This window comes from Centruroides vittatus, unplaced genomic scaffold, assembly GCF_030686945.1.
Source record: "Centruroides vittatus isolate TY-2023 unplaced genomic scaffold, ASM3068694v2 scaffold_435, whole genome shotgun sequence".
In the NCBI taxonomy this organism is placed as follows: domain Eukaryota; kingdom Metazoa; phylum Arthropoda; class Arachnida; order Scorpiones; family Buthidae; genus Centruroides; species Centruroides vittatus.
Genome location: NW_027122708.1, coordinates 1,514,843 through 1,542,341, shown reverse-complemented (window position 1 = coordinate 1,542,341; position 27,499 = coordinate 1,514,843). Strand labels below are relative to the sequence as shown.

Here is a 27,499-nt window from a genome sequence, read left to right as displayed (position 1 = left end):
AGGTCAACGCTTTACACATGCATCCCTGACCAAGAAGTTGAAGTTGAACAGGACAGTGGTTGCCTCACCAGACACCCCTGAACTGTTTGCTTTTGCAAAAACACATAAACCAATGCCTTCCCTTAAGCCCATTGTAGATAAAGCAAGATCACCTACATGACTATTAGAAAATGTAGTACACAGCTTGGCATTGAAGCATTTTAAAGGTGCCACAATAGTGGGCCATAAAATATCACCTTGGCCATGTTCCTTTTTTTGAATAAATTTATCTGCTTTGTTAAAAAACATATTTTCCCTCAATTTTTAGCCATGTTGCAAAATTGTTCTACTGTCTACCAATAATAATAGAATGGCCCATGGCATAAAATTCATAGGAGTAACTGCACATTCCTTCACAACTTGCATTAAGGAGCACAAATACATCATGAAGAAATCTCTATTATCAACAGCCTTAGCCATGTATGCCTTGAAAGACTCAATCAAGATCAACTGAAATAAAACAAAATTACCAAACCTATGAGGAACAAGCACAGCCTTAAGCATGTTGAGGGCACTAGAGATTTATAAATCTACATGCAAGGAAAATTTGATTAATTACAAGGACCAAGACATTATATTGTAGGCATGGTGATCTGGTTTGAGATTCCAATTAAGTAGCACAAATATGGATTTATACACCAAGTTGTTACAATTGGTTCAAAATAACCTAATGTGATAATCTTTAATTTAAAAAGTTTTAATTTAAATCTTGTTCAGCTTTTATGCATTTGTTCTATTTCCATTACATATTTTTAAAATGTTTGACATTACAACCTAATGAAAGTCATTAAAGATGACTGAAAACATTAGTTTTTGATTATTAAAGTTCATTTTAGATACTTTATTTAGTTGTGTATGGTGTTATATTACTGAAGTAGCTTCTCTCTATTATCCTACTTAATGAATATTCTATTTTGTGTACTATCGGTTAAACTTGAATATGTCCATTTTAGACAGATGAAAGCATTTGTTTGCAGTATTTTTTTTTTTATTTTGCAGGTGTTGGTAAATAACACCAACACCTGGCCAATGAACTAGCTATGTGGAGTCTTCCAGATTTTCTTCATATTAGTAACACCTAAATAGGGGCTGGTTTTGCCATAAAAGACCTCCCAGGAGGTATTCCCCCTTGGCAGATCCAGATGTTGCATTGGTGTAATCAAATAAAATCAAGCCAATTAATTGTATACTTTAGGACAGATAACCCAACTTTGTGAGAAGGATAACTATACAACTTTTTAGAAAGCAAATCTTAAATCTCAGTTTGGAAGACTGCCAGCTGCATTACACAGTTGGAAACTGTGGGGTTTCAACTGTGCCATGCCATCAAGATTGTAACTGATAGCCAGACAGAACTACATCAAGTCAATGGTCAAGTAGCACAGATCATTTCTAGAAAGCTTGAAAGAGTTCATTCAATAAACAAGGAGTTTAAAACAATATAGAAAATTCAAGCAATTTTTAATGGAGAAGTAGCTACATTTGAAGAGGACAAACCTGAGCTCTCAAGTAGTGACATCAGCCTCTTTAAGTATGTACCCATGACGACATGTGATGTGGAAAGATCAGAGAATACAAAGTTCTACTGGCAGACAACCATTGATCTTTCAAGTTTGAAAATTTACATAGTCATATGGTAATATAGTGTAATTTATGAAGTCTAACAATGTCACATTGAAAGTTGATAATTAAACACTGTATGAGATTACAGTAGCCTCAGTTAATACTTGTCTTCCAACATTTCTAGGTCATATTTTTAGATTTTTAGGGCTTTAATGCCTGCTTATTTTGCCATTTTATAGGTTTTTTTGGCTCTCTAACACAAAAATGTGCTACTACTTAAACACTTGGCTTTTTCTCATCTTTATTCAGTTGAATAAAGATGAGAAAAAGCCAAGAGAGCCAAAGAAATTATAAAACACGGAGTGTAAAGAACATTTTATAGGTCTTAAAAATCCAATTCTTAGTTATAAGTGTATTTAGATTTATTTTAAAAAACTCTCAAGTTAAATTAAAGTGTTATTGAATGTGTCTACTTTTATTTAATTTGTTTCTGAAATATTTCAGTGAGAAAAGTTTAATTTTAAAATACTTGCCAATAGTAATAAAATATTTTAAAATATTTGTCAATAGTCATGAATCTAAAGTATAAAATTTATGAGGAGAATAACATTAAAATATAATTTAAGGGTTACTACACAGGATTGCTTGTAATAAAAAATAGTTTTACATAAGCATATGTTTTAACACTCTCAAACAGATTTCCAGACTGAAAATACATTCTGAATTTTACTGATTCAATTAATTAAAAAGATCATATTAGCTAAAATGTATTTTTTTAAAATCTGGAAAAAATATTTCTTTATAAAATTACACTTTAAAAAAACTATAGTAATAAAAATTTTTGACAAGCTATTATTCTGATTTATTTAAAACAACAATAATTTTATTAAAGTGACATTTTTATAACAAAAATTAACTATAAACATATGCTTTAAAAAATTTTTTAAATCTTATAATAAAGTTAATTTCTATCTTATAAATATTATTAGAAAAATTAAAATTCCCAAACTATTTATAATTTATAATTTTTCAAAAGATAATCTAATGAGAAAAAAATTTGAATTTAAATTTATCTTTCATGATAAATATAAAAGTTTAAATACTTAAATTAACTAATAAAATACTCAATAGTTTGGAAATCGTTTTATTCAGAGCTATATCAAAACGGATACCAAGTTCATATTTAAAATTATTTTGTTAAGATTAAGTCATTATTATATTATTTAAAAAACTTTCAAAAATAATCAAATTTACAAAACCTAAATAAAATCAAATAACTAGAATACACTCTAACTAAAAATATTTAGAAATAAAAATGTACAATATACAGTATATATTTATATACATAAACATATATTGTGTTAAAATTTTTATGTATTTCAATAATGATTTTAACCACATAATACATTATAGAATTTACAGTAATAACCATGATAATTTCATAAAACTATTATTGTAACAAGACAATATTTATTTTTCTCATAAATAAAAGCAAGTAGTTTATTGTAATGTCATGTTATTTTTCTTCATTAATGTTAGTCTATTATCATTAATATTTTCATCACTTCATTTTAAATATGTACTAAATAATAATGCACAAATAGTGCAGTGGCATTCAGTACAAATGCAAAAAAAGTTCACTGTAAATAAATACTTTTGACCATGTCAAAAAATGAAAAATATTAAAAAAATTGTGTATATTATATATATACATACATACACATAAACAACGTTTTCTAATTTATATTAGTAATCTCTATTAATTTGCCAAAAAATTATAATTGCAATGTATAGGATCACAGTATAATACATTATTTGGCAAAGAAGTATGACTTTTCAGAATAATTATACACAGTTATTTGTTTATGAAAAAATAATTTTATTTTTCCAGCAAAAACAGAAATGTATGTCATGTATTAATCTAAAAAAATAAGGAAAAAAATCCCATTAGGTTTGAAAAATATCATTATTCAAATGGCATCTATATTTGTCAATGCATTTCTGCAGTCTTGTGGAGAAGTTGACCATTGCTCACTGAACCATGTGTTGTGGAATTTCTTGGATTTCCCATGTAATTGCATGTTTCAGGACATTCGTATTCTGTGACTTGTTGATATACATTTTAGCTTTTAAGTAGCCCCATAAAATGTAATAATATACTGAAAAATCAGATGATTGATCTGGCCACTGAATGTCCCCACTTGAGAAATGAAGTGCCAGGAAACATTTATTGATACCCTCACTGTCCCATTTTGTTGAAACCATATTGTTTGATGGTTTATGCCATGCCTTTGCAGCTCATGCAATACAAAATTACACAACATAAGAAACATTGTGAAGTCATTATTATTGGTCATTCTCCTCTCTCAAAAAAGTAAAGACTAATTATGCCAAGCTTGGCTAACCCACACCATAGAGTCACATGTCCACTTTGCAGGGGACATTGATGGATTTGCCAAGGATTTGTTGATAACCAATAGCAAAAATTCGGTTTGCTAATGCATCATGAGACATGAAAGTGAACCTCATCTCTCATCACCTCCACATCATCCCATAAAATTTCCAGCATTACTTCTGCAAAATTTCTTCAGTTTATGAAGTCATTTTGGTGTAGCTCTTGGAACAATTATGATTTTGTGCAGATGATAATTTAGGTCTAAATGTAAAATTTTTCAAACTGACCTGTCCAACATCCATAGAGTATGAGCCTGTCTTGCCATTGAATGATGTGGGCTATTCTCCATAGTTTGCCTCACCAGTTCAATGTTTTCACAAGTCCAAAAAGTTTGTTTACTTCAACAATCTTTCCTTGGTAATGCTGAACCCATCATTCTCAGGTTTTTAATCCACTTCAGAATAATGTTTCAGCTTGAAACTCTGCTGTGATGTCCAATATTAAAATAAGTTTGAAAGTTATTTTAGTGAGCGTCACCAAATCACCATTTTTAAAAATATGTTTCAACAACAAAAATGCAATGCACAGAACTCTGTAGTTCCATTGTTAATGAGAAATAGCATCACATGATGAGTGATACACAACCATTTCCATGGTGATCAATGTTTCCAATATTATATCCCACTTGGGGTATAACATCCACTTGGAAGCATTTATAAAAATGTCATACATTCCTGCCAGATTCTGTATTATACAACATAAATTCCTGATAAAAGTTATGAACAAACAAATAAGTTTCAGAAAAGTACTTTTAAAATAGTAATTTAATTAAACGAACGGAATTAAATCTTTGTATTAGCTCATCTAATTTTTAATTTATGTCCATAAGAAGATTAATGCCAGACAATCTCCCATATTATTGGGCTACCTCTAAACAAATTAATTTTGTATCTAATTACTAACATAGCCCAATAATTTGGTAGATCATCTGGCTTTAATCAAAAATTAGGTTTGTTGAGTAGTTGTTTATATAAGAAAATTAATATTGATAAAATAAAATTTCAATCTGATAACAAAATACATTAAAAATATCTTCTTAAATTTATTAGGTTGTAAAAAACATGAAAAATGTGACTAGTAATGATGATGAATTATCCAGTTGTGATCGACCCTCAGATGTCAAATTGGCAAAGAAAAAACAAATGCATCAATTTATGCCCAACTCTTCCTTGTTGGTTACTCTTTGAGTACAGAATTACAAGGAATTTTCAACCAGGTTCTAGTAGTAGCTTACAAAAATAAGTTGAGAGATGATGCATTTTAAAAAATGCATTTCAAAATCTATTTTTGTAAGTTTTTAAAGTTTATTAAATTCTTTATAATTAAAGGCAAATTTTATCATTTTTACCAGCACTATTGAAGCATTTTCATAAATAATTGCAGTGTTCCACTAATATTCAAAGCATGCAATTTCAAATTTTTCTCAGTTATTCATCATAAAAAATCTAACTTTTTACAAAAAAAAGTTTATTCTAAGATAAATATTTTGAGTGTAGTCACTATCCAAATATCAGAATCTCTTAAAAAAAGTATACAGAATCTAAAATAACCATATATATACATTTTGATGAGAATAAAATATAATACTATATTTATTGAGTGTAGCATAAGCAGAGTTCTGCCTAAGTCAGAAAGTGTTTTGTCTGTAAGCAAAGTTTAAAACAACCACAGATCACTAAATATGATTTTTGTAAATGTGTACAAATCAGTAAGGCTGACATCTGACAAAGCCAAAATTTAAAAATTTGTTCTATGGACTGAGATATTTCTGATCAAAGTTCACCATGTAAAGTCTATAGGCCAATTGCTGGCTGTAAGCTGGTTGCATGCTATATGTCAATTGAGTTTTCCGATTGCTGTCAATTTATATTGATCTCTACAACAGCCTTTTAGTTTTAAATCCTTTTATTCACATAGTTTTAGTTTTCTATGCTGCAGAGCAAAGTTTCATTTTCCTAGGAAATACCTAGAACTATAATAAAATATAATATAATTTATTATCCTGAAGATAGCCTTTAAACAAGGTCAAAAAGTGTTTGTGATTAAAAGATTTCTGTTGGAATTATATAGTTTATTGTGCTAATGAAGTTTAAATTTAAAATAAAGTGAATTAATAATAAATTAAATCATTAACAATTAACAATAAAAATAAGTTAATCCACACAAAGATTGCAAAACATCCTCAATTATTGTGTAGTTCTTTTGAATATGGTTGTCTTTCTGAGATTTTCTTCACTTCTTGGCCTTATGGATAAGATCAAAGTACAGCCAAACTTACTGATGTTTTCATGAATCTTTGCATTAATAAAATATCATAATTAAATTCACCTGTATAATTTCTGGATCTGTTACAGAAACAAATTTTGTCCATAAACAGTGAAAAAGAACTGTTGACACATTATCAAGATGACAAAGATATTTTAAAGAAAAGTCGACTAAGAAATGTTTATAATAATAAAAAACACTTCTAGCCCACAACCTTAATTTATATTGAATTACAACCCTATTTATTAGGCTAACTAATTCAATCTAAATTAAGAAATGTTTATTGACTAAATGAATGTGTAAATAACAGTATATTACTATATTCCATTGACAAGTATAACTGAATAATTCTGTCAGAACCTTTATCTTTTATGCTCGCCCAACACATAAACAAGACACCTGTTATATTTTATCATGTCAAGATGCCTTCTTAATGTGAAAAGTAAAATGATTTTAAAGCCATTTTTGATGATGTATGAAAACTATCACAGATTATATGCAGAGACTATAATCTGTACCAGCAAAGTCAGGAGATTTTATTCAATACATAATCCATGGATTAAAGGAAGGAAATTACATTACTTTCACTTTAATACATTTTCAGATACTTCAAATTACACATTTAAAAAGAAAATTTTTTATAAAGCACGATATGATTAAAACAAATAGAGATAATAAGTGAAATACAATAATTGTTAACAAGTTATTTATAAGCAGTCCCCAGACTTTTGGACTTAATATTAATACATTCTTAAAATGTGTACTAGTCTAATGTCCAAAAGTCAAGTAATAGAATTACATGTTTTCTAACATTTATTCCCAGAGAGTTAAAAAAAGTCCCTTAATAAAATAGGAAGTTTTACAGTTTAAAGCTTTGTGAGTATGTCACAATGTGTAAAATATTATTTAAAATGTTAAACTGTAGCTTAATTAAATAGAAAACAGACAATAAAAATTCAATTCAAAAGCATAACTGCTACAGTATAAATTCAGTCATACATAAGCTTGAGTAGCAGCAAAATGATAAAAACATTAAGAGTTTTTCCAGTTGAGTAAAAAATTTATTTTCACAATTTATTATGATGTTTATATAAACATCAACTCAAAAACCAAATTTATAATTAAAAGCTAGACAAACTGTCAAATTATCAAGCTATAACAGGCTATGTAATTAATTAAATACAGTAAAAGCTCCATTTAACAGACTTCAGATCTAATGGACAAAATTTCTGATCTTTGTCCTACGTTAAAGAAAATTAACTCTCTGTTAATTTTAAAATGCTTTTTACATGTAATTGAATTAACAGATTTTTTTACCCAAATCCTAGAATCACTGCTGTTAAAAATATTATTTGTTTAATTAAATACAATTAAAGTGTATGTTTCAAAAAAATGTTTGTTTATTTATTTCAACTTAGATCATATACTTGTTTATTATAGCCTCAGAACTGTAGTGAGCACATACAAAAAATTTTCTGTAAAATTAAACTTCTCGTACACACTTAATTTTAATTACACAAACATATCTACATAAGTAAAAACAAATAAAATAAATAATTTGTCAATTTTTTAACATATGCATTTGGAAAACCCACTTTATTATTTAAAGGACTTGTCTTTAACAGACATTTCCTCCCCAGAATTAGTCTATTAAATCAAGGTTTTACTGTACTAAGCAATTTGTCTAGAGGTAGGCAGTTATGCAGCCATTTTGTGCTAGATTTAATAATTATAATTTAATTTAGAATTTTCTGTTAGAAAATATTTGGCCCAGAGTGGGACTTGAACCTGCAACTCCCATTTATTACACAGATGTGTTTCCAGTTACATTACCTGGAACTCCAAGCAATCTTTGCTTCCAGAACAATCAATTTAGATATAAACAAACATACAGATCACTCACAGTGGCTGTCTCGAAAACGCCAGAGAAAGTCGCCGTACAAAGATGTCGAAGATGCGCTGGTACGTTGGCTAAAGCAAATTCGTTTATCAAATCTTCCTGTTTCGGGACCGATACTGAAACAAAAGGCAATAGAAATTGCTGGAGTACTTGGAGTAGAAAACCAACTTTAGTGCCAGTGATGGATGGTCAGAGAGGTACATTGCACTACTGTATTTTCCTAATTGTAGTTTTATGGTGTTTTTTTAACTTTGTTTTAGTCGTCATATTGGATAACTTCACACATTTCTACTTCCCCTTGGGATGTTGACTTATGCAGACTCGACTGTATATCTAAATCAATAGTTCTGGAAGCAAAGATCACTCAGAGGTCTGAATAGTATAACTGGCAACACATTTGCACGATAAGTGAGAGTTAAAAGCGAGGTTGAAACCGAAGTTTTAAACACAAAAACTTGTAGGTTGGACATTCAGCTCCGCTTTCCTGTAAGCCTAGAAGTTTGACAATGGCGTTTGGAATGTTAAGCATGATTCCACTGACTTTTCAAACGCCATTGTCAAACTTCTAGGCTTACAGGAAAGTGGCACTGAATGTCCGATGTACACATTTTCACATTTAAAACTTCGGCCTCAACCTCGCTAAAAACTCAAGTCCTGTTCTCAGCTGATTCTTTTCTTCCAGAAAATTCTAAATTAAATTTATTACAATTATTAAATCTATTATGAGATGGCAGCATAACTGCCTACCTCTAGACAAATTACTTAGTATTTAATTAATTACATAACCATATTACAGCCCAATAATTTGGCGGTTCATTTGATTCTGATGTTACTGAAACCAAAATTGACTGAAAGTGCCATTATATGATAGTTCAAAATTTTTATTTTGGAATTGATAATATATGAAAGTATGAATATAAAGTATAAAGCAATTTAGAAATATCAAAGTATTATATATGAAAGAAGAAACTGTGCAAAAATCAGGGATCACCTATAATCAGATACATGCATAGGATTTTTAAGAGGGTGTTTTAAAAAAATACAGATATCCCTTGTTTAACATGGGATTTGATTAATGCACAAAGTTAATTGCAACAATACCTTTATATACAAGACGGAAGTTTTAATTAATGCAGCTTTAACAGATGTCTTTACTTAACATGGATATGTTTTACTCAGCAAATAAGGGTTGGTGAATTTGCTATTTTTGTGCTGAGGGTAATTTCTGATATAGATAAATAGTTTGATTATGATATCAATAACATGTTAAATTTCACAACTAGTATGCTATTGTACTCTTTATTTAAAAGTTTATTTTAAAACTTTACTTAACATTTTGTTTGCATAAAATCAAATCAAAATGTCTGAAGATAAAATGCACATCAGGCATATTATGTATACTTTTTAAGTTTCATAAAAGATATAATGCTATACAGACAGTAAAAAATACTCAGTGCATAGGGAGAAGATGTTCCTAAACACTGGACATGTCAAATGTGATTTTGAAAGTTTTGTTCAGGAAATTTTGAACTACAGAATACAAAATGTATGGGGCACCCAAAAGCTGTTGAAGAGAAATTTCCAGAAGAAAGTGTTAAAAATCAATGAATAACAACTCATGAACTTGCACAAATCTTACTGTGTCACTGACATAAAGATTGTTCTGCATGCATTAAGTGATAAAAAAAAGTAACTGGAGTGAGTATAATTTTATCTGATGAAGGTAGGCAGCTCTAAGGTTTGATTTTATTTTTAAATAAGTTACTAATTTTTATCATAGAAAACTTTTTTACAGAATGACAAAATTAAAATAAAAATATTTATTGTTAACCAGAAATTTGTTCTAGTGGATAGTGATTGTTCAGTCAAATACCAAGGTACCACTGTATTGGATCAATGTGACTTCGATACATGCAGTAGTATCAAGGGATTAATTAGTCGCATTAATCAAGGATACCTGTACATTTTCTTCTCATAATGAAATTTGTTCATTTTTACAATATAGATATATAGGATAACACAATACAGTAAACTAAAGAGAAACTAAATGGATACAAAATAAATATAAATTATATGTAATATACACAATAACACTTTTCTGTCTGAATTGGCAAAGTCATTCTGTCACTAGTGATGTTAATATCAAATTATATTCTGCAAAAGTTGGAATAATTCAAAATAAACAAAACAACACATCTTACATAAATATTCTTGCACATTTTAATAGAAAAAAAAAACAAGTGTTTTCAGCTATTTTCAGAAGTCTGCTTCAGGTTAAATTAAGCTATTTGAAAAATATGTGAGATGCTTAATATGAGATGAAATATGAGATATTCCATATGCATACTTAACAAAGCAAGGCTATTCAGTCAGTTTTCTGATATGAGATTTCTAAGATATACTTTCAGTTGGCAATGGCAACAGAATGGCAGCTGATGCTGTGGTAAAAGGCAAAATGGTTGGATTTTCAAAAGTTTCCTTACACGGAAGTGTGCTTCATCTCCTTCACCAATGTCCAGTGCTTGGAAGATGAGGTTTCCTTTCTTTCCACAACAATCTCCGATTCTTTTTTGCTACATTATCATATCTGCTATAAATTTATCTTCATATAATTCAGTCCTTGAATGCATCGAAGTTTTGTTTAGAGTCCAACAGTTGATTTTACTAAAGTTTATCTGCCTTTGAAACTGCTAAGAATTTTGCCTTGTTTAATGAATCTATTAAGTGATTGGGTGTTGAAAAAAAATCTCCTTAAGTTTCATTTTACCAATGTATTTATTACATTAATTAATTAAATTAAATGTGGTGAATGTCAACTGAAAGGAGGAGCCTTCAACAGTAATTTTACTTAGTGTAAAGCCACATATGGTCACAGTTTGCCATCAACCTGGAGACACTTTTTGATACAAATGAATGTGGTCTTGACAGTGTCATTCATGGTCCATATTCTGGAAACAGAATTCAATCTGATTCTTCAAGTCTCTCTTAGTTTTTACAGTCCAATTATTAGTGCAAATTCTCTGCACAAGAATAGCCCAAAAATTTTCAATTCTCCAGCATCGACAGATATTGGTTGGATCATTTTCCTTATCCAAGGCTGGCATGCCATGTGCAAAGTGGAAGTTCACTTTATCAGACTAAAATATTTAATTATCATCAACATGGATATTTAATTATATTTAATTATTATATAAATATTTAATATATTATTATATAAATATTTAATTATCATCAACAAATATTTAATTATCATCATATTTAATTATCATCAACTGTCCCTTAGGAACAGTAGTAAGTTGCCTTCAAATACTTCTCAAAGTAAACTCTTGAAATGGTAAACTCTTCAAAAGAAAAAATATTTGATTTTCAATGTCCAGCTTATTATTTATACAAAAGCCTGAAGAAGAGCCCAGAAGGAGCCTCAAAAACGTTAGTTATCATATAACACAACCACTCTGGTTACAAGGTTTAACGTAAATGTTTTTATCATCTCGTCCTGGTGTGTGGAGACGACTGACTTCTCAAAGTACTTGTCAGCATTGATAGCCTCTTAAGACTCAGCAATTAATGATTTGGAGAGTCCCTTCTCTAAATTGACCACTCAAATGAGAATGCAAGTTGAAAATTTCTCTTTTGATGATATTTTGAAGTGTAAAAATATTTACTCCTATCACCTGTGAGGCTGAAATATTTATCATCATCGAAAACCACAAACTTCTCTTGGAAGTTGTGTGCTAATGCTCAGTATTGCTTCCTCATCTTAGTTTTTCTCTCAACAGTGTATTTGGTAGCCTTTTTCCTGAATCAACATTTAGTTTCCAACATGGACTTAACATATGTATAGTCAATTACAAATTTATACATTCAGTCTAGCAAAGAGAAATGCTACCACTGTTGTTGAACATTTTGGCCAGCTTGATGATGTTTCTGGGTGTGAATAACACTGGTTTGTGCTAATCTTTCAACACTATAACATTCTTTAAATATCTTAATTATCAAATAAACCATTCTCTGTGATTTATTTTTGTCCATAAAGTGTTGAATAGTCTTTGATTTATCATGGTTAGCACATTCTATTTACAGTATTTGATAACGTATAACATACTGCTGAAAAACTAATTCTTTGTCTGCAATTTTTGGAATAAATAAGAACTTTTCAATGCCTCTGCAAGATAGATAGATAAATAATCAATGTAACTTGGATGTTTCATTTAGTGCACAATCGATACCTATAAGATATTTTTTTGAAATAAAACTTGAAAATTTTTTAAAACCCATTAGGTAAAATACTTAGGTTACTTAAGTCCATCTAAAAATGGTATAAATATTCACACAATAATATTCTTCTGATGACTTTCCAAGGCCTGCCAGACATTCTCTCTTTAGAGTTGACCCCATTTCTCTGAAGTTAGCAACCCATAGCAGAATGGTTTTCTGGTTTGAAATGTCTGTTACAACTAATGGTGAAGAGTGATTTCAGAAAGCTCTTTGAATAGTAATCATAGAATTTTTTTTTTTTTTTTATATATAAATGCTTTGACAGCGATTGCATGATACCCCTCAACCAAGGCATATGGACTATTAAAAACAGTATAGGATGTGCTAATGAAAGACTCCAACAGCATTGAATAGATGATGCTGTAAAAAAACGTTAAATTTTCAAATGTGATGCATACAATTCTGAGTAAAAATACTTGTTCTCACTAAGTTTACTGCTGCTTTGAGTATTAAAAATTGGTTTTTTTAAGATTAGTTGATCTAGACATTCATGGCACAAATGAATGAATGAATGAATTCAAAAATTGGTTAACTTGTAATGGTGATGATATTTGTTCAGCTCATTGCATCACTTGCCAAAGGTCATTTAATGTTAAACACGATGCAATTAAAGCATTTACAAAGCATGCCAATTGTGAGAAACATGAAAGAAGAACTGCATCTTCTCATTTACCTTCCCCCTCTCCCGGTAATCATGTCAGCTAATGAAACAGTTTCCAAAGATGGGGACCCTACACGACACAATGGGACAGTTCTTTGTGTAAAGGAAAATTAGCTTTAATTTCTTTGAGGGTAGTGTTACAATATTAACTTTATCTAAAATAAGATTACAAATTTATTTTGTAGTACACAGCAAAAGCATGCATATCCACATATAAATGGAGAATTTTCAGATTTCTTTGGAAACACTGATTCTAAACTTCCCAATCATTTTCCATTCTTAAGTTGATATTTATTAATTAATGAATGTACCATGCTTATAATGTAAATCATTAATTTTTATAAAATAAAATAAACTTTAGAAAGTATTCAAAAGAATTGGAATCTAAATTGGAATCTGGAGAAATTTTGGTATCATCCCATCACTAGTTTATATAATATATCTTATTATTGCTTGTATATACAAAAGTTTTGAAAAAATTTCCACATATTTTCAGTAAGTTGTCTATTGTAGTTTGTTAGCAGAGAAGGTCCTCCAATTTGTTATCATTTATAGCAGACAATTAAGTACCATTTGAGCACCTTCTTTTAAGCTTCTCATGGTCAAACCTTGCTGTCCACAAAGTTTTACCATTTCTACAATGACCATGAATTTATTTTTGTTTTCCTCAATCATCTTTTTCTTCTCAGAACTTAACTGTATTTGAATATTATTTTTTACATTTTGCCTGCACTAAATTTTTCAACTCCATTATGTTACTTTTATGGTAACAGTCAATTTGGCTCTCTTAAAGTAATTAAGTGATTTTATTCCAATTTCTGTATGGCTCATTAACCAATTCCTTGGGGATTAACAACCAACACCAGCCATCTTTTTAGATAGCAAAACACGTGCTTTATAGTAAGCTGCATCCTCCCTTCTTTCAAGAGTAAGCCAAACAATGGAAAGTCTTACTACCAATGTACTCTAAAATGAAGATTTCTTTTTAAATGTTCCACTCTTCCACAAACCAGATAATTAAATAAAATAACAAACATATGTGTTAATGTTTTCACCGTAAGGTTAGGTATGTTTGTTATTTTGAAGATTTCTTTTTATTTACTTCAGATTACTTTTCTGGAGGATGCCAGATAAATTTTTATGCATTGGAGAGACCAGTTTCCAATTCCTTCTTCAAAAATAATGCCATATTCTAAAAGTGAATTTTATGTAAGCTATGGCTAACTAGCAATAGCTTACATAAAATTGGTTGGTTGATATCTGTTCCTGTCAGCAATGTGGTTTTGAGACTTCACTTTCATCCTACTTTGAATTTAATTGGAATTACATCCTGGTTTCAGCTGTAAGCAAATAAATATACAGATTTTAATTTTATTTATTTATTTTAATAGGTTTAATTCAAATAAATAAATAACTTACTCTTTAGTTTGTTGTTTTTTTGCAAAAGTAATTTAACAAAGAATTCAGTCATTCACTAGACATCTTTTACTAAGAACACAGAAACAACAACAAGATTGAACTAAAAATAAAAATGTTTATATCAAAGATATTTCATTTTTATTGAATCACATTCACTTCTTCATTCAAAACTTTTATTTAATTCAACAAATTCTCTACAATACTGCTGTCAGTATTTCGCTTCTTAACTCACAAATTTTTATACACAAAGTAGCCAACTCTGCACAAAATTACCATTTATATATCCTATGCAGCATTCTAGAAATTTCCACTACACTGTACAAACTTCCATTCTTTTCAATAACCTTCCAAGACCTTCCAAAGAGAATAAATCTCTTCATTAATAAAAATATTCTAGAACCTTTGTAAAACTTCTCAATTTGTTTATTCTTACATTTTCTCAAACTCTCTAACTCTTTTTCTGTTATTTTTCTAACTAGTAACATTGATAACAGGTTTTAATTAATTTAATAAGTTGAATTTATTCATATTAATTTTATTTAAGTAAGAACACTTCAGTCTCAGAACTGGGGATTATAAACCAAAACAAAAAACACATACAAATCTCAAATTTTTAATTCTTTCATCGTTGGACTGACTTTAAGGTTCATGTGTTTTTATTTTGGTTTTATTTAAGTTTTTAATTCTTCTTAAATAGGAACACCAACCTTTTCAGCTTATTTCATAAGCCTGCATCAAGTTTACATATAACTTCCAATCTAATAAAATTCAAAATTGGAATGATGCTTGTAAAATGATATTACTTATAAAAATTTTTAAAATATAGAACATCAAATATTTCTCATACATTTGTGATTTAAAATGTAGAAACACATGAAAAATTATGATAACCAATATATAATATAAAAATAATTATACAACAAGGGAAAAAAATATATTTCTAAATGTTCCATCTATTTTAATCAACTTGACCTTCTTGTGACAATTTCTTTGGAGGTTTACCATATAAAGACTGCTATGCAGCTGAGGATTTGCAATCTTTATAATTTATGCATCCCCTTTTAATGTGGCCTTAAATATTTTAAATGTATCTAAAATTCTTAGCTTATGTTCTTTAAAGATGTACTGTAATAATTAGATCTCATTGAGACTTACAGACACCCCAAGCTCTGTCACATACTGTGCTACTGAAGTTAGTGGATTATTGATATCAATGTTATATTTATGTTTCTTCAGTTTGCTTGTTAAAGATCTATTTTTAGAATCTATAAACACCAACTGTTAGTTCAATCTTTCATCCATCACAGGGATGGAGTATAGTGAGGTGCTCTTTTATGTTTATTTTATCTTTGCCATTCCTTAACAATTTGTAAACAGTGGGGTTTCTGTGATATCCAAATATTCAAATATTTGAGTACGCTATTTGTTTGTAAATTGAGATTATCCTCAATAATTATAAGCATAGATGTTGGGAGGTGGGGTTGCTCAGTGATGTCCTCTCTGACTTATGCTATTATGCTCAAATTTTTGAGCCAAGTTTTGTATAATCCTTTTGTTGTAACCATGTGTGACAGCTATTTTTTAATATGTTTAATATTTTTTATGGTTTCTGTCCTATCTGTACAATGTGTGTAGACCCTTCTAAAGCAGTAACTTTGTATGTGTATGGATCATAAGAATGTGACGGGATAAAAATCAAGTCAATGTTTTGTTTGTAAGATGGACTTATTCTGAAGAGATATATTTATGTCTAAAAAATGAGCCTCAATGTTGCTGTATTGATCCAGGTATAACATTAGACCATATAAAACATTACTAAATTTTGAAAGAAATTTATCTATGTTAGGTTAGAGCTCCATAAAATAAGTATATCATTCACATATCTTGTGTAAATGATGATATCAGAGGGAAAATTTATAAGACTTGGTTTTCAAGTGTCTGAGTGTATTACTAACTCACATAAGTCTCCTGAAAGCAAGCTGCCCATAGACATTCCCCATTTTTTAAGGTATGTGTTGTCTTTAAATACAAAAAAAAAAAAAAAGCAAAAAAGTGGGCCAATACTAATATAGGCTATGTTTAAGATATGAATGAGCTGACTTAATACTATTAAATAAAAATAAACAAAATCAAGCACGGTAATGTGCTTGATTTTGTTTTACTTGATTTGTTGAGACGTTTATGTTAAGTTCCAGCTTTGTTCATCTGTTCTTGAATTCAAAATTTAGTAACTCCAAATTGTAGATCAAATATTTGTATAATTAAAAAAAAAAGAAATGCTTACAAATTTTACTTTATTTAACATTTTAATCTATCATAAAAATACTGATAAACTCTAACTGAAAAAGAAAATAATAATGTGATTATAGTGAAAACAAGTATTTTATTTAAGGGAAAATCTTTTGGAGTTTGTTGTAAGAGATTCTCTTTCTAACCAATGACCAAAACATGTTAATTTGAATGCTACAAGATCTAACAAAAAGAATAATATCCTAAAGTTCTGACTCCAGAGACTTCCAGTCAGAACTTTAGAACTGAAAATATAACATCATGGATGCCATAGGCAATATCGGCTTCACTTGGCAAGAATAAACTGATAAATGCATGAACGAAATGTGGAAGAAGTTATGGCTGAAGGTATTCAAGAATTCTCAATGAGAAGAGCCTATTGCTGTATTGTTAGGTTGACCAAAGTCAACCTAATTGATATAGCAGGACTAGGAGATGTAGACGAGCAGGATACAGCAAGTTTCTGGTGAGAGCCTTACCAACAACGACCTTCAAGAACTGGCAGAACAAAGAATTCATGTAGAACTGGAAAATAGAGATTCTGAAAACAAAGAACCCAAAAAATTTCTCTACACATTTCCTTACTAAAAGTTTGGTAACGATAACCGAAATCGTTGATCAAATTGTAGCGAATGATCCAGATTTTGAAAGGAATGCAAAAGCAAAACGAACCATTTTGGATGTAATCTTCTGCTACCAACATTTGCTTAAGGAAAGAAAAAAGCGAACAAATGAAACTTCATGACTTTATCACAGAAAACAAGAATTTCAGAAAAGTCAGGGCGTTCATCACAAAAAAAAACTTTACATTTTTGGGTGCATATGTTTATGTGTTATTTAACATATATCATTATACAAATTAATATATAATAACTTAAAATTATAGTAAACTTTGTTTATTTTTGATCGTGTGTTCCCCTATCCCTACTTACTTTATGTTAAAATGACCTCGTTTAACACTGTTTTGTTTAGTGCTTTATCGTCTAGGAACGCATCCCCCGCATTAAGCGGGGTCTCACTATATTCCTTTTTTTTTTCAATTTCATATATTTCATAATTACATCTACAATGAACTGCTAACAGAAGTGAAATGGGAGAAAATGTGAAGCAATATCTAAATTTCATAACAGTGTCATGTTTTCATCAGCCACTTTGAAAGTATGGGGTGCACACTGATACAGATTACACACTACCACAATTATCCATGCAAAATTACAGTAATCAACTATTCTTAAATTGTCTACAGACTTTTTAAAAAAAACAGATGCACTGCCAGAGGAACCATTTTCAATTTATTCCATAAAAGCTATTCTATTATGTTTAAATAAAGTTAAAATTAAAACATTTGAGAATAAAGCTTCAAAAGCATTTAAGTATCAATAAATGCTCTACAATTGTAAAAATACTTTATTTACTTTATTCTAGATTTATTTTATTTATTCAATAATAATCTGTTTATTAATATCATGAAAGACTTTAAAATTAAACTTTTCTTCTCACAATATTTAAGAAACAAATTTAAAAAAATTCAAAATCACATTTGACAATATTGCAATTTAATATTATATATTTTAATTAATTTATTTATTTATTGATATCTTTCATAATAAAAGTAATATGGGAAATTGCTAAAGAATGTATCTGCAGATGTAACAACTGAATACATAGTAATATATATAATTATAATTCATTCAACACATTCTAAAATACAATGGACTTTTCAAATAGTATGGAATCTTCAAAAATCACTGCACAACTACACAAATGTACAGCTTAAAAAAATCTGACAATGATATTCTGTATATCTCTAGTCCAAATTTCAGTAATAACTTAATAACTTGTATACAAATTAACAACTTAATAGCCTTGTAATAACTGAATAAATCTGGTAATATTTGGATATATTCAGTTTTAACTGTTTTGGACTTAATTAACTTGTAACTTCAAATGTTTATGTGCTATGAAATTTTGCAAAAATTTGAACATATTTCCAAAAATAGAATTAAAAGCATTTTGTATTTGTTCATTAAAAATATCAAGCATTATAAATTTAAATAGTTTTTTGACATCAAATGTTTAAACTTATTACACAAAATTTAAAATATAACAATTGTTAAAATTGTTAAAATTAGAATACTTTTGATACTTTAATATTATCATCCTCAGATAAAATTTGAATAAAACAATTTAATGGTTGACTTTAGTATTATGATGTTTTGGGTTTAGTAGAGTTGTTTGTTTAAAACAATCCACTTCAAATAGTGTTCTATTTCAATCTACCCGATGATGGTAAAATTTAGTTATCAAAAGCACTTGTGTATTTTGTGAAATCTTTGCTTTATTACTTCAATTAAAATATTTAATGTCAAAAAACACTGTTTCTTACAAATTTGATTGCTCAAAGTGAAACAATAAAATATATTGTTTTAAAACAAAGTCACAAAGTATTATATTAAATTTCAACACAAAATTTTTCTATGTACACTCAAACTATATCTGAATTTAAAATAAATATCCTGTAATCACCTTAAATATAGTAAATATATATATATATATAAAGTACAATATTTACATTTTTTAAAGAAACATTATTATTAACAATAATAGTATTATTAGTAGAATCTTAGCATGAATTACTACAAGGATTATATAAATTAATAATATATTTTAAACAAGTTTTCACCTGTTTTCATTTTTCTTATTTTTGTACTTTCAGACTATATTTTGTCCACCATCAGAGGAAATACCTAAAATATATTACATCTCATAAATCTACATAAATCAACAAAAAAATTATAAATAAACTTATAAATGAAATTTCTGTTATATAATGAAGATTTTAAAAACTTGATTATTTTAATGCCAAGTCTTCCTCAATGATTTCAAGTATACTAGTTATAAAAAAATGAATATTTTAATTTATTTAAATAAGTAATTTAATATACAGTATTTTTGAAAATAATAGCTTAAACAAATATAAAATAAAGTATATACTTACATATAAATAAATAGTATAAATAATAATATTTTTATTTATTTCAAAATTTAGGTTTAAAAATATTTTTATTGGAAGATTCACTAACTGCTACATTAATTTTTGAACTAATGGAATATCTTACATTTAAAACATACTTAAACTTACATATTAACTAAAAAAAATATTTGAAATAAACTGTTTACTATAACTAATAATAAATCATTAAAGTAAATTCATCTGTGATGACATATCAATTACAGAATGTAAATTAAAAAAATAAAGATCTATGACAAAAATCTTTGTAAACTACATAAAAATGGACATTAGTGAATATTTAAAATATATACAAAGGAATAAAACTATACACAAAATACCAGTAAAAATAATTAAAATTATTTACTTATACAATTGTTTTTCTTTTTACTGGTTTTTGTGGTATTTTGTATATGTTTTATTCTAAACAACCAGTTATTTTGCTATAGTGAATATAATATTTTGATATTAAAACATTTGTATATTAAAAGTTAATGAAATCATTTGTAAGATTTAAAATTTATTTTTAATTCTAAAGTTGAATTTTCATCTCCAATATAATAATCTTAAATTAATGATGATAGATTGAAAATCCAATATACAACTAAATGTTTAATTAATAATTACAGTTTTTATAAAAATTATTTAAGTTAAAAAAATAAATTTAATAATATTGTATTTCAATCCACTATTACTTTTTATATTGAGAATTCATGTATCAGTTTTTAATAATGTACCAATAATTTTTTTAAAAAGCATAAAGTCTACATTTTACATAAAAAATTTAATTTTAATATTTTAATTAATAAATAAATTTAATATACAATACTTTTAAAATCAGTTAAAATTTGAATTTAAGTATTTATTTATATACTAAAGAATTCAAATGATAAAAATATTTTAAAATATTACTAGCATTAAAAATAAATGTAACAAAAAATTTATCTTACAAAAAAAGTAAATTTAAAGTTGAGGTTTTATTTAAAACATTTATTTTAAATCATCTAGTATTAAAATATCATTTATAACTCTAATTTGGATAGAGATTTTCTGATGTTAAACATAAAAATTCTTCATTTTTATATCAAATTATTATAAAAACCATTTCAAATTTTTATTTTATTACATTGTATTTGTAGATAAGAGTTGAGAATAAATAATAATTTTTAAAAATTATCTTTTAGTTTAAATTTTATTATCTAAACTGATTTTTATTATTATTAAGTTTCAAAAATGGAAAATTCAAAATATGTTTTAATAAGTAATAATGTTAAAATTTTTCAATCAATCAAATATATTAACAAAACAACAATAATTCCACTCCAAAATATTTTTTAAATGATCACATACTGTAAATTCAACATATTCCATTTTTATATTACTCTATACATCCCCACACAAACACTTTATTTTTCCCATATCCACAGATAAGTCACACAGACTTATATTGACATGCAATTGAAAGATACTGTGCAGAAGTTAATTAACCACATGGGCAAAATCTCTGTGGGTAATTGACAATTTTCTATTGTTAATTTGATATATTCACTACCATGTTTATTAGTTTCTTCTTAAAATAATTAAAGAATGTTATTTTCTGGCTTAACCTACTGTTTCTAATTCATTGGCCAGTGAGCATATAAGCAATAGAAAAGTTCACTTTTCTGCCAAATGTGACAATAGTCCAATCTTTACACTTGGATCATCCAGCTTTAAGTGTTACCACTTGAAACACCAAGAATTGAAAAAATTAATAGTTATAGTGATACTGATACTAGAGCATATTCAAATAGAAAAGTGCTTAGAGCTTTGTCCAACAGAACTTCAGGATATTAATGCAGAAATTATGAGCAAGAAAGTGCTAATGAGGATAAAGAAAATTTTCTAAGACAATTTTGGCAAGGTCAGTAGTAGCTCTGCAATTATTGATATCACTTTGATATTCTTGAAGTCAGTTTGCTAACTTTCTGGAGGTAGCCCCTATGTAAAAGATTTTTGCTCCTATAAACGTTGCGAAAAGTTTACTGAGTTCAGCGTTATATTCACGTTTGCTTGTCGCAAGTACTTTCGACGAACCTTACTGTCGTCGTCTTCAGGCGAGTTCATATATATATATATATATCAGTTTGGCAGTACGCATGGCTGGCTTCTCGCGTGCAAAATTTACACATGTGCTCAGTAGGGTAAAGAAATCGTTGTTTCCTAGCACCACGCTAAGCAGCAAGAGGGAAGTTTCGGTGATGCAAGCATCGTTGCCATACCTCGGACCCCTCTCTATACGTATCTGCAGAATATTTAGGAAGCGCAACCTGGTACTGCCATTAGCTCCACTTCCAAACTTGCGCAAGCTTCTGTGTAACGACAGAGACAAGCTCTCCACGCTCGAGAAATCGGGGGTCTATGCTGTTCCACTGGAAAATCTAGCAACGGGAATAAGCACGCGATATATCGGGGCCACCACCAGAATGCTTGTCAGCTGCCTCGCCGAGCACCAGGACGATGTGGTGAGGGGTAGGCACACCACAGAGCTAGCAAAAAAGGCTCTCGAACAGGGTTTCAATCCGCTATGGTCGCAAGCGCATATGCTCAAGTGCTGCAATGATAGAAAAACAGTTTTCATCTGGGAATCCCTCCTTACCACCACGTTAGAAGCATGCAACACTCCCACTCTTGAGCTGCCCAATATCTGGGTCACATTATTCAAGCGTTTAAACGCACTTTAGCGTTATCTAATATACGATTAGCATAAGCGCGGGTCTGCGCATGCGCGGCCTCGCTAGTCGTGGAGCTAGATGCTCGATCGGCTTTCGAATGTTTTTTGAATTTTTAATTTACGTTCGTAACGGCTTTGGTAAAGCTTTATGCGTTCCATTCTGCATCGGTTTTGTTTCTTTTTAAAGTTTTTCGGCAAATTTACGAACTCGCCTGAAGACGACGACAGTAAGGTTCGTCGAAAGTACTTGCGACAAGCAAACGTGAATATAACGCTGAACTCAGTGAACTTTTCGCAACGTTTATACGGTCTTTGGCGTGAATATTGTCGTACCGACATTTTTGCTCCTGTTTGAGCTTGTTGTAAAGGAATCATGTATACCCAATTTTTCTAACAACCACCATCAATCTCTATCATTGCATAACCTTCCGTGCAGGAATGGCTGTAGTTTAATGGGTAAAGTTATGTCATGGTTTTTGAAGGTACACACTATATGTAATGTAACAACACCCAAATACAGAATAGATGGTTGTGAGAATTCTAGTTTTATTTTTTACATTAATGTTTAAAGCCTTAGGTGGAAAGAGAGCTCTACAGACAGTATTATTAACATATTCAAACTTGGCACGTGAATAACCAGTTTTGTATATGGCAGTTGCCACCAGACACTGTCCTTGCATATAAATGCCCATGACAAAGGGTACAAATATGTCCTGTGAATAAGAGTGGAAATGGCGGCATTTACATATTTTACTGGTTGAAATGAGGTAGATCAAACTTACTACAAACCATAATGTGATACCGTTATGGACCAACCTTAAACTAATAAAGAAAATTAAATACAAACTTTGAAAATAACCAAAACTAAGACTCTTCAGGCAATGTAGATCATCAGAAATTATCCCCCCCACTAAAAAATGTGAAGGTGCTGTTTTCAGGTTTTAACTGTTATTGAAAACAGAACTGAAAAGATTTCATCTTTCAAACAAAAAACTAATGCATTTTGTTTGCTCTTGAGATTAATTACTGAAAGAAAATTTTGTCAACTTTATTGGAATGTAAACTGCATTATTGATGAGACTATGTCTCATCTCTAAAATCACACTGCTGTCAATGGCTTGACATATACACCTTCATAACTCTAAGGTGACATGTACATGTCAAGAGTTGCAATTTGTCAGAGTATTTGGTTGCCTAAATCATGCACACACAAAATAAACCAGACTTATAGGTAGTCAGGGGACCAAAACTGGGTCAAAATAAAATACAAAATGCTGAGACTGTTTCTACAAACAGGCACGAGTGCGAGATTTGCACATGCATTGCTCACACTCTCCGAGACAAAGTCTCATCCAAAGAATGGCTTCGCCATTTTACTTGTTTGAATTTTACTTTTTTTCCTATTCATCTGAATTTAAACTATAATTTTATTTCAATTATTTTTAATTCTTTTACTCTTAAATGTAAATTGGAACATTACAGATTTAAATATTAACATTCATAGAACACTTGGAAAGAATATAGTGACTCAAAAAATGTTCACATACTTTTACAATAATTACTTTATTGAGTTAATATATGTTTCTATTATGTTAAGCATAAAAATTTATAAGAAATTAGTTACAACACTTTTTCAGCTCCTCAAAAACTCCAGAATATTTTAAAAATATTAACAAATGCTGAAATGATAATAGAAAAGCTATTGTTTAGCATGTAAACAATATAATTTTGTTTCTTATTTGAATATTCAAAAAAAATGTTCAATCTTCAATTAATGGTGTGTGTAGCCACGTTTAGCCTTCAATACATCACTAATTCTTCGATATATTAATTATAGACAGCTATCTTTACTTACCATATTTACTTGCATATAAGATGACCTCACATATAGGATTAGGTGTGACTTTACATATCAAAATAAAGAAAATTAGATTTATTAATACAATTCTAATTTTATTTCATTTAATCACAAATAAAATATTATCAAATGCACATAAAATTCACACATTGTCCCGCAAAGATTACTGGCATTTTAAACTTTAAGGAAAAATCTCGTAAAATCAACAACATAATTTGTTAATGTAAAGCCGGACAATCGGGAACCTTTTTTTGCCAATTCTTAACAGTCAAATCTACTGTCTGTTGATTACACTTATGAGTTTTTCCAAATTCTGATTTCCGAATAATCATCTGTTTTCATGTGGGAAAGGATTAAAACATATCGGGATCCCATGTGATTTTGGAATTTCAATCTGGAATTCAATTCAAAAGCTCTGCTTTTCCTATTGCTATTCATCTTTACTCCTGACAATATACAAGAATGATTCAAACAACCCAGATAAAATACTTACATTTTTAAATACAAAAGGGTAAGCATCCGGTAAAAAATGCAAATACACAGTTCACAAAAATTATTTGCAAAAACGCAAAGAATATTTTGCTCGCATGTATAGGGCGACCTAGGAATTTGAAGCTATGATAAATGAATAAAAACCTCGTCTTATATGTGAGTAAATACAGTATTTTTTCCCAAACTACCTCAGTTCTTTCCCATAATTCACAAATACTGTACTGCTAAGTTAGGAATATCATTTAAAGCATGTTTGAATTGGTCCCACAGATTTTTAATTGAGTTTAAATCTAGGGACTGAGGGACCAACCCAAAAGTATAATATACAACTGCTGAAGCAAGGTTTTAGTGTATTTAGCCATATATTTAGGATCATTATCCTGTTGAAAAAAAATAACATTTTTTGATTTTAATTTATACAGCTGTAATGTACAAAGCAAGTCATCCTTTAAAATATCAGAATATAACTGAGTATACATTCTGCCATCAATTTAACAAGATTTCCAGGTCCGTAGGTTGTTATAAACTCCATACCATTAATGAACCCCCACCATATTTTATAATTGATATCATACTAACTATAATTTTTATTTTTCTAACACCATTTGCATCCATCACTTCCTAAATAGTTAATTTTTGTTTCATCTGAGAAAATTATACACTTCCAACCATCCACTATCTAGTTTTTATACTTCTCTGCAAATGTAAGTCTAAGATTCCTGTGCCTTTTAGTTAGAAAAAGCTTTTTTGCTTTAACTGTTGCTCTTAGGAATATATTGAAATGTTACGGATTAACTATTTGAGCACTAATATATACATGGTAAGCACCAAAAGTTTCCAGCCTAACTATATTTTAGACAATAAGTAAATCAGCTACTGGAAAAATAACTATTAAAAAACAAAAACCTTAATGTTTCCAGCAATAAAAACTATTTAATATTAAAACAGTCTGTTTAAAACAGTCGAAAACGTTATTATTAAATAGTTTTTATTGCTGGAAACATTAAGGTTTTTGTTTTTTAATATATTTTAGACATGATAGAAATAAAATAATGATAGTATCAGATAGCACCATCAGTATGTGATCCAAACTCTTGCTGTAATTAACAATACCTTCCAACCTGATTACCAGTAATGAACACTCTCGACGAACCTTTATGTTTGGTAACATTTAAAATTTGTGAAACAAATGTTTTTGGCCTCACTCGAGGTCTGCTTCAGGTTAAATTAATCGAGCTATTATTATGCTATAATTAATAATTACAAACTAAGTATTTTGGTACTAGACGTAGATTTAGTTTGTAATTATTAATTACAGCATAAAAATAGCCCAATTAATTACACAAGTTTAGATTAGTATCAATACATCGGGCTTCGAGATATTGATGTATATATTCATCTGTACATGAACTAATGAAACAGTTTTTCCCATGCAATTTGCATAAGTCACTTAGAAACATTCATTTTAGTTAGATTTGTTGCTTTAATTTGCATCATGTTTACGTGTTGCAGGACAATGCACCAGTGCACACGATTGCCATTGCCAAGGCTGCTGTGAAGGAGTGTGGGTTTGACAAGCTTGACCATCCACCCTACAGCTTGGACCTGGTTCCTATTATCATCTGTTTCCAAAACTCAAAAAGACTTTGAAAAAGTGATGAAGAGTTGCAGGAAGCAGTTTGTGAGCATTTTGCAGATGAAACTGCAGACTATTTTTTCAAGGGTATTGAAATGCTAATTCCAAGATGTAATAAGTGTTAAACTGCAAGGAGACTATATTGAAAAATGAGATCATTGTTTTATACTTCTAACATCTAAAACATAGGCCAGAAACTTTTGGCACTTAGAAGAATATTTTGGATTACATGGTAAGTCTTTTTTAATAGCAATTGCAGTTTCAGTTTTTCCAGTTGTCACTCTTCTCACAATATTCTATTCTCAGACTGTATCTATAACTCTTGGTTGACCAGATAATGATTTTTTGGCATTGAGTACCTTCTCTTTTCATATTTTAGACAAACTTCCCCATACTACACCAATATGTGAGGCAATTTTTCTGACTAATAACCCTTATATCACAAGAGCAATAATATTCTGCTTCTGTTGTACAAAAAGTGGTCTCATAGTTAATTCTAATTAGAAACAATTAATATGCTTTAAATTGAAAACTATTTTGATGAAATAAACATTTTAAAATATAGTTTTTTTACTTTTTGGAAATGATACTGTTGAACAGCAAAGAAAATGTTCAAATCCCTGATTGTTGAAATCCTAATATTCTGTGCTAACCACAAATGATTATTTAATGCTCTAACCCATGAAAATAATGCTTAGAATATTCAAATTTTAATGCATGTTAAACTTTGAATATTTAAATGCACAGGCAAATTTTATAGTTTAAAAAGTAAAAACCCAAAATTATATAAACATTTTTTTGAGTCACTGTATATTCAAAATATCAAAACAACTTATACAGGAACCCCGTACTTGCAAATGTTCAACTTACAAACTTTCAGACTTGAAAACAATTTGACCATATGTCTAAAATTTAAATTTC

General features: G+C 29.0%; 1 protein-coding gene across 6 annotated transcripts in view; it reads right to left on the bottom strand.

The window, feature by feature from the left end:
* The window catches only part of dlg1 (discs large 1), a 286,896-nt gene that overhangs the window by 241,977 nt on the left and 17,420 nt on the right, over positions 1–27,499 (bottom strand). For 3 of the 6 annotated variants that reach the window (XM_067287116.1, XM_067287118.1, XM_067287119.1), the window contains exon 2: positions 19,553–19,616. The exons of the other annotated variants lie outside the window; for them this stretch is intronic. In XM_067287116.1, coding sequence (XP_067143217.1) covers positions 19,553–19,562 — 10 coding nt within the window. In that variant the 5' untranslated portion in view covers positions 19,563–19,616. The remainder of the gene's footprint in view (positions 1–19,552; positions 19,617–27,499) is intronic. 6 annotated transcript variants of the gene reach the window in all.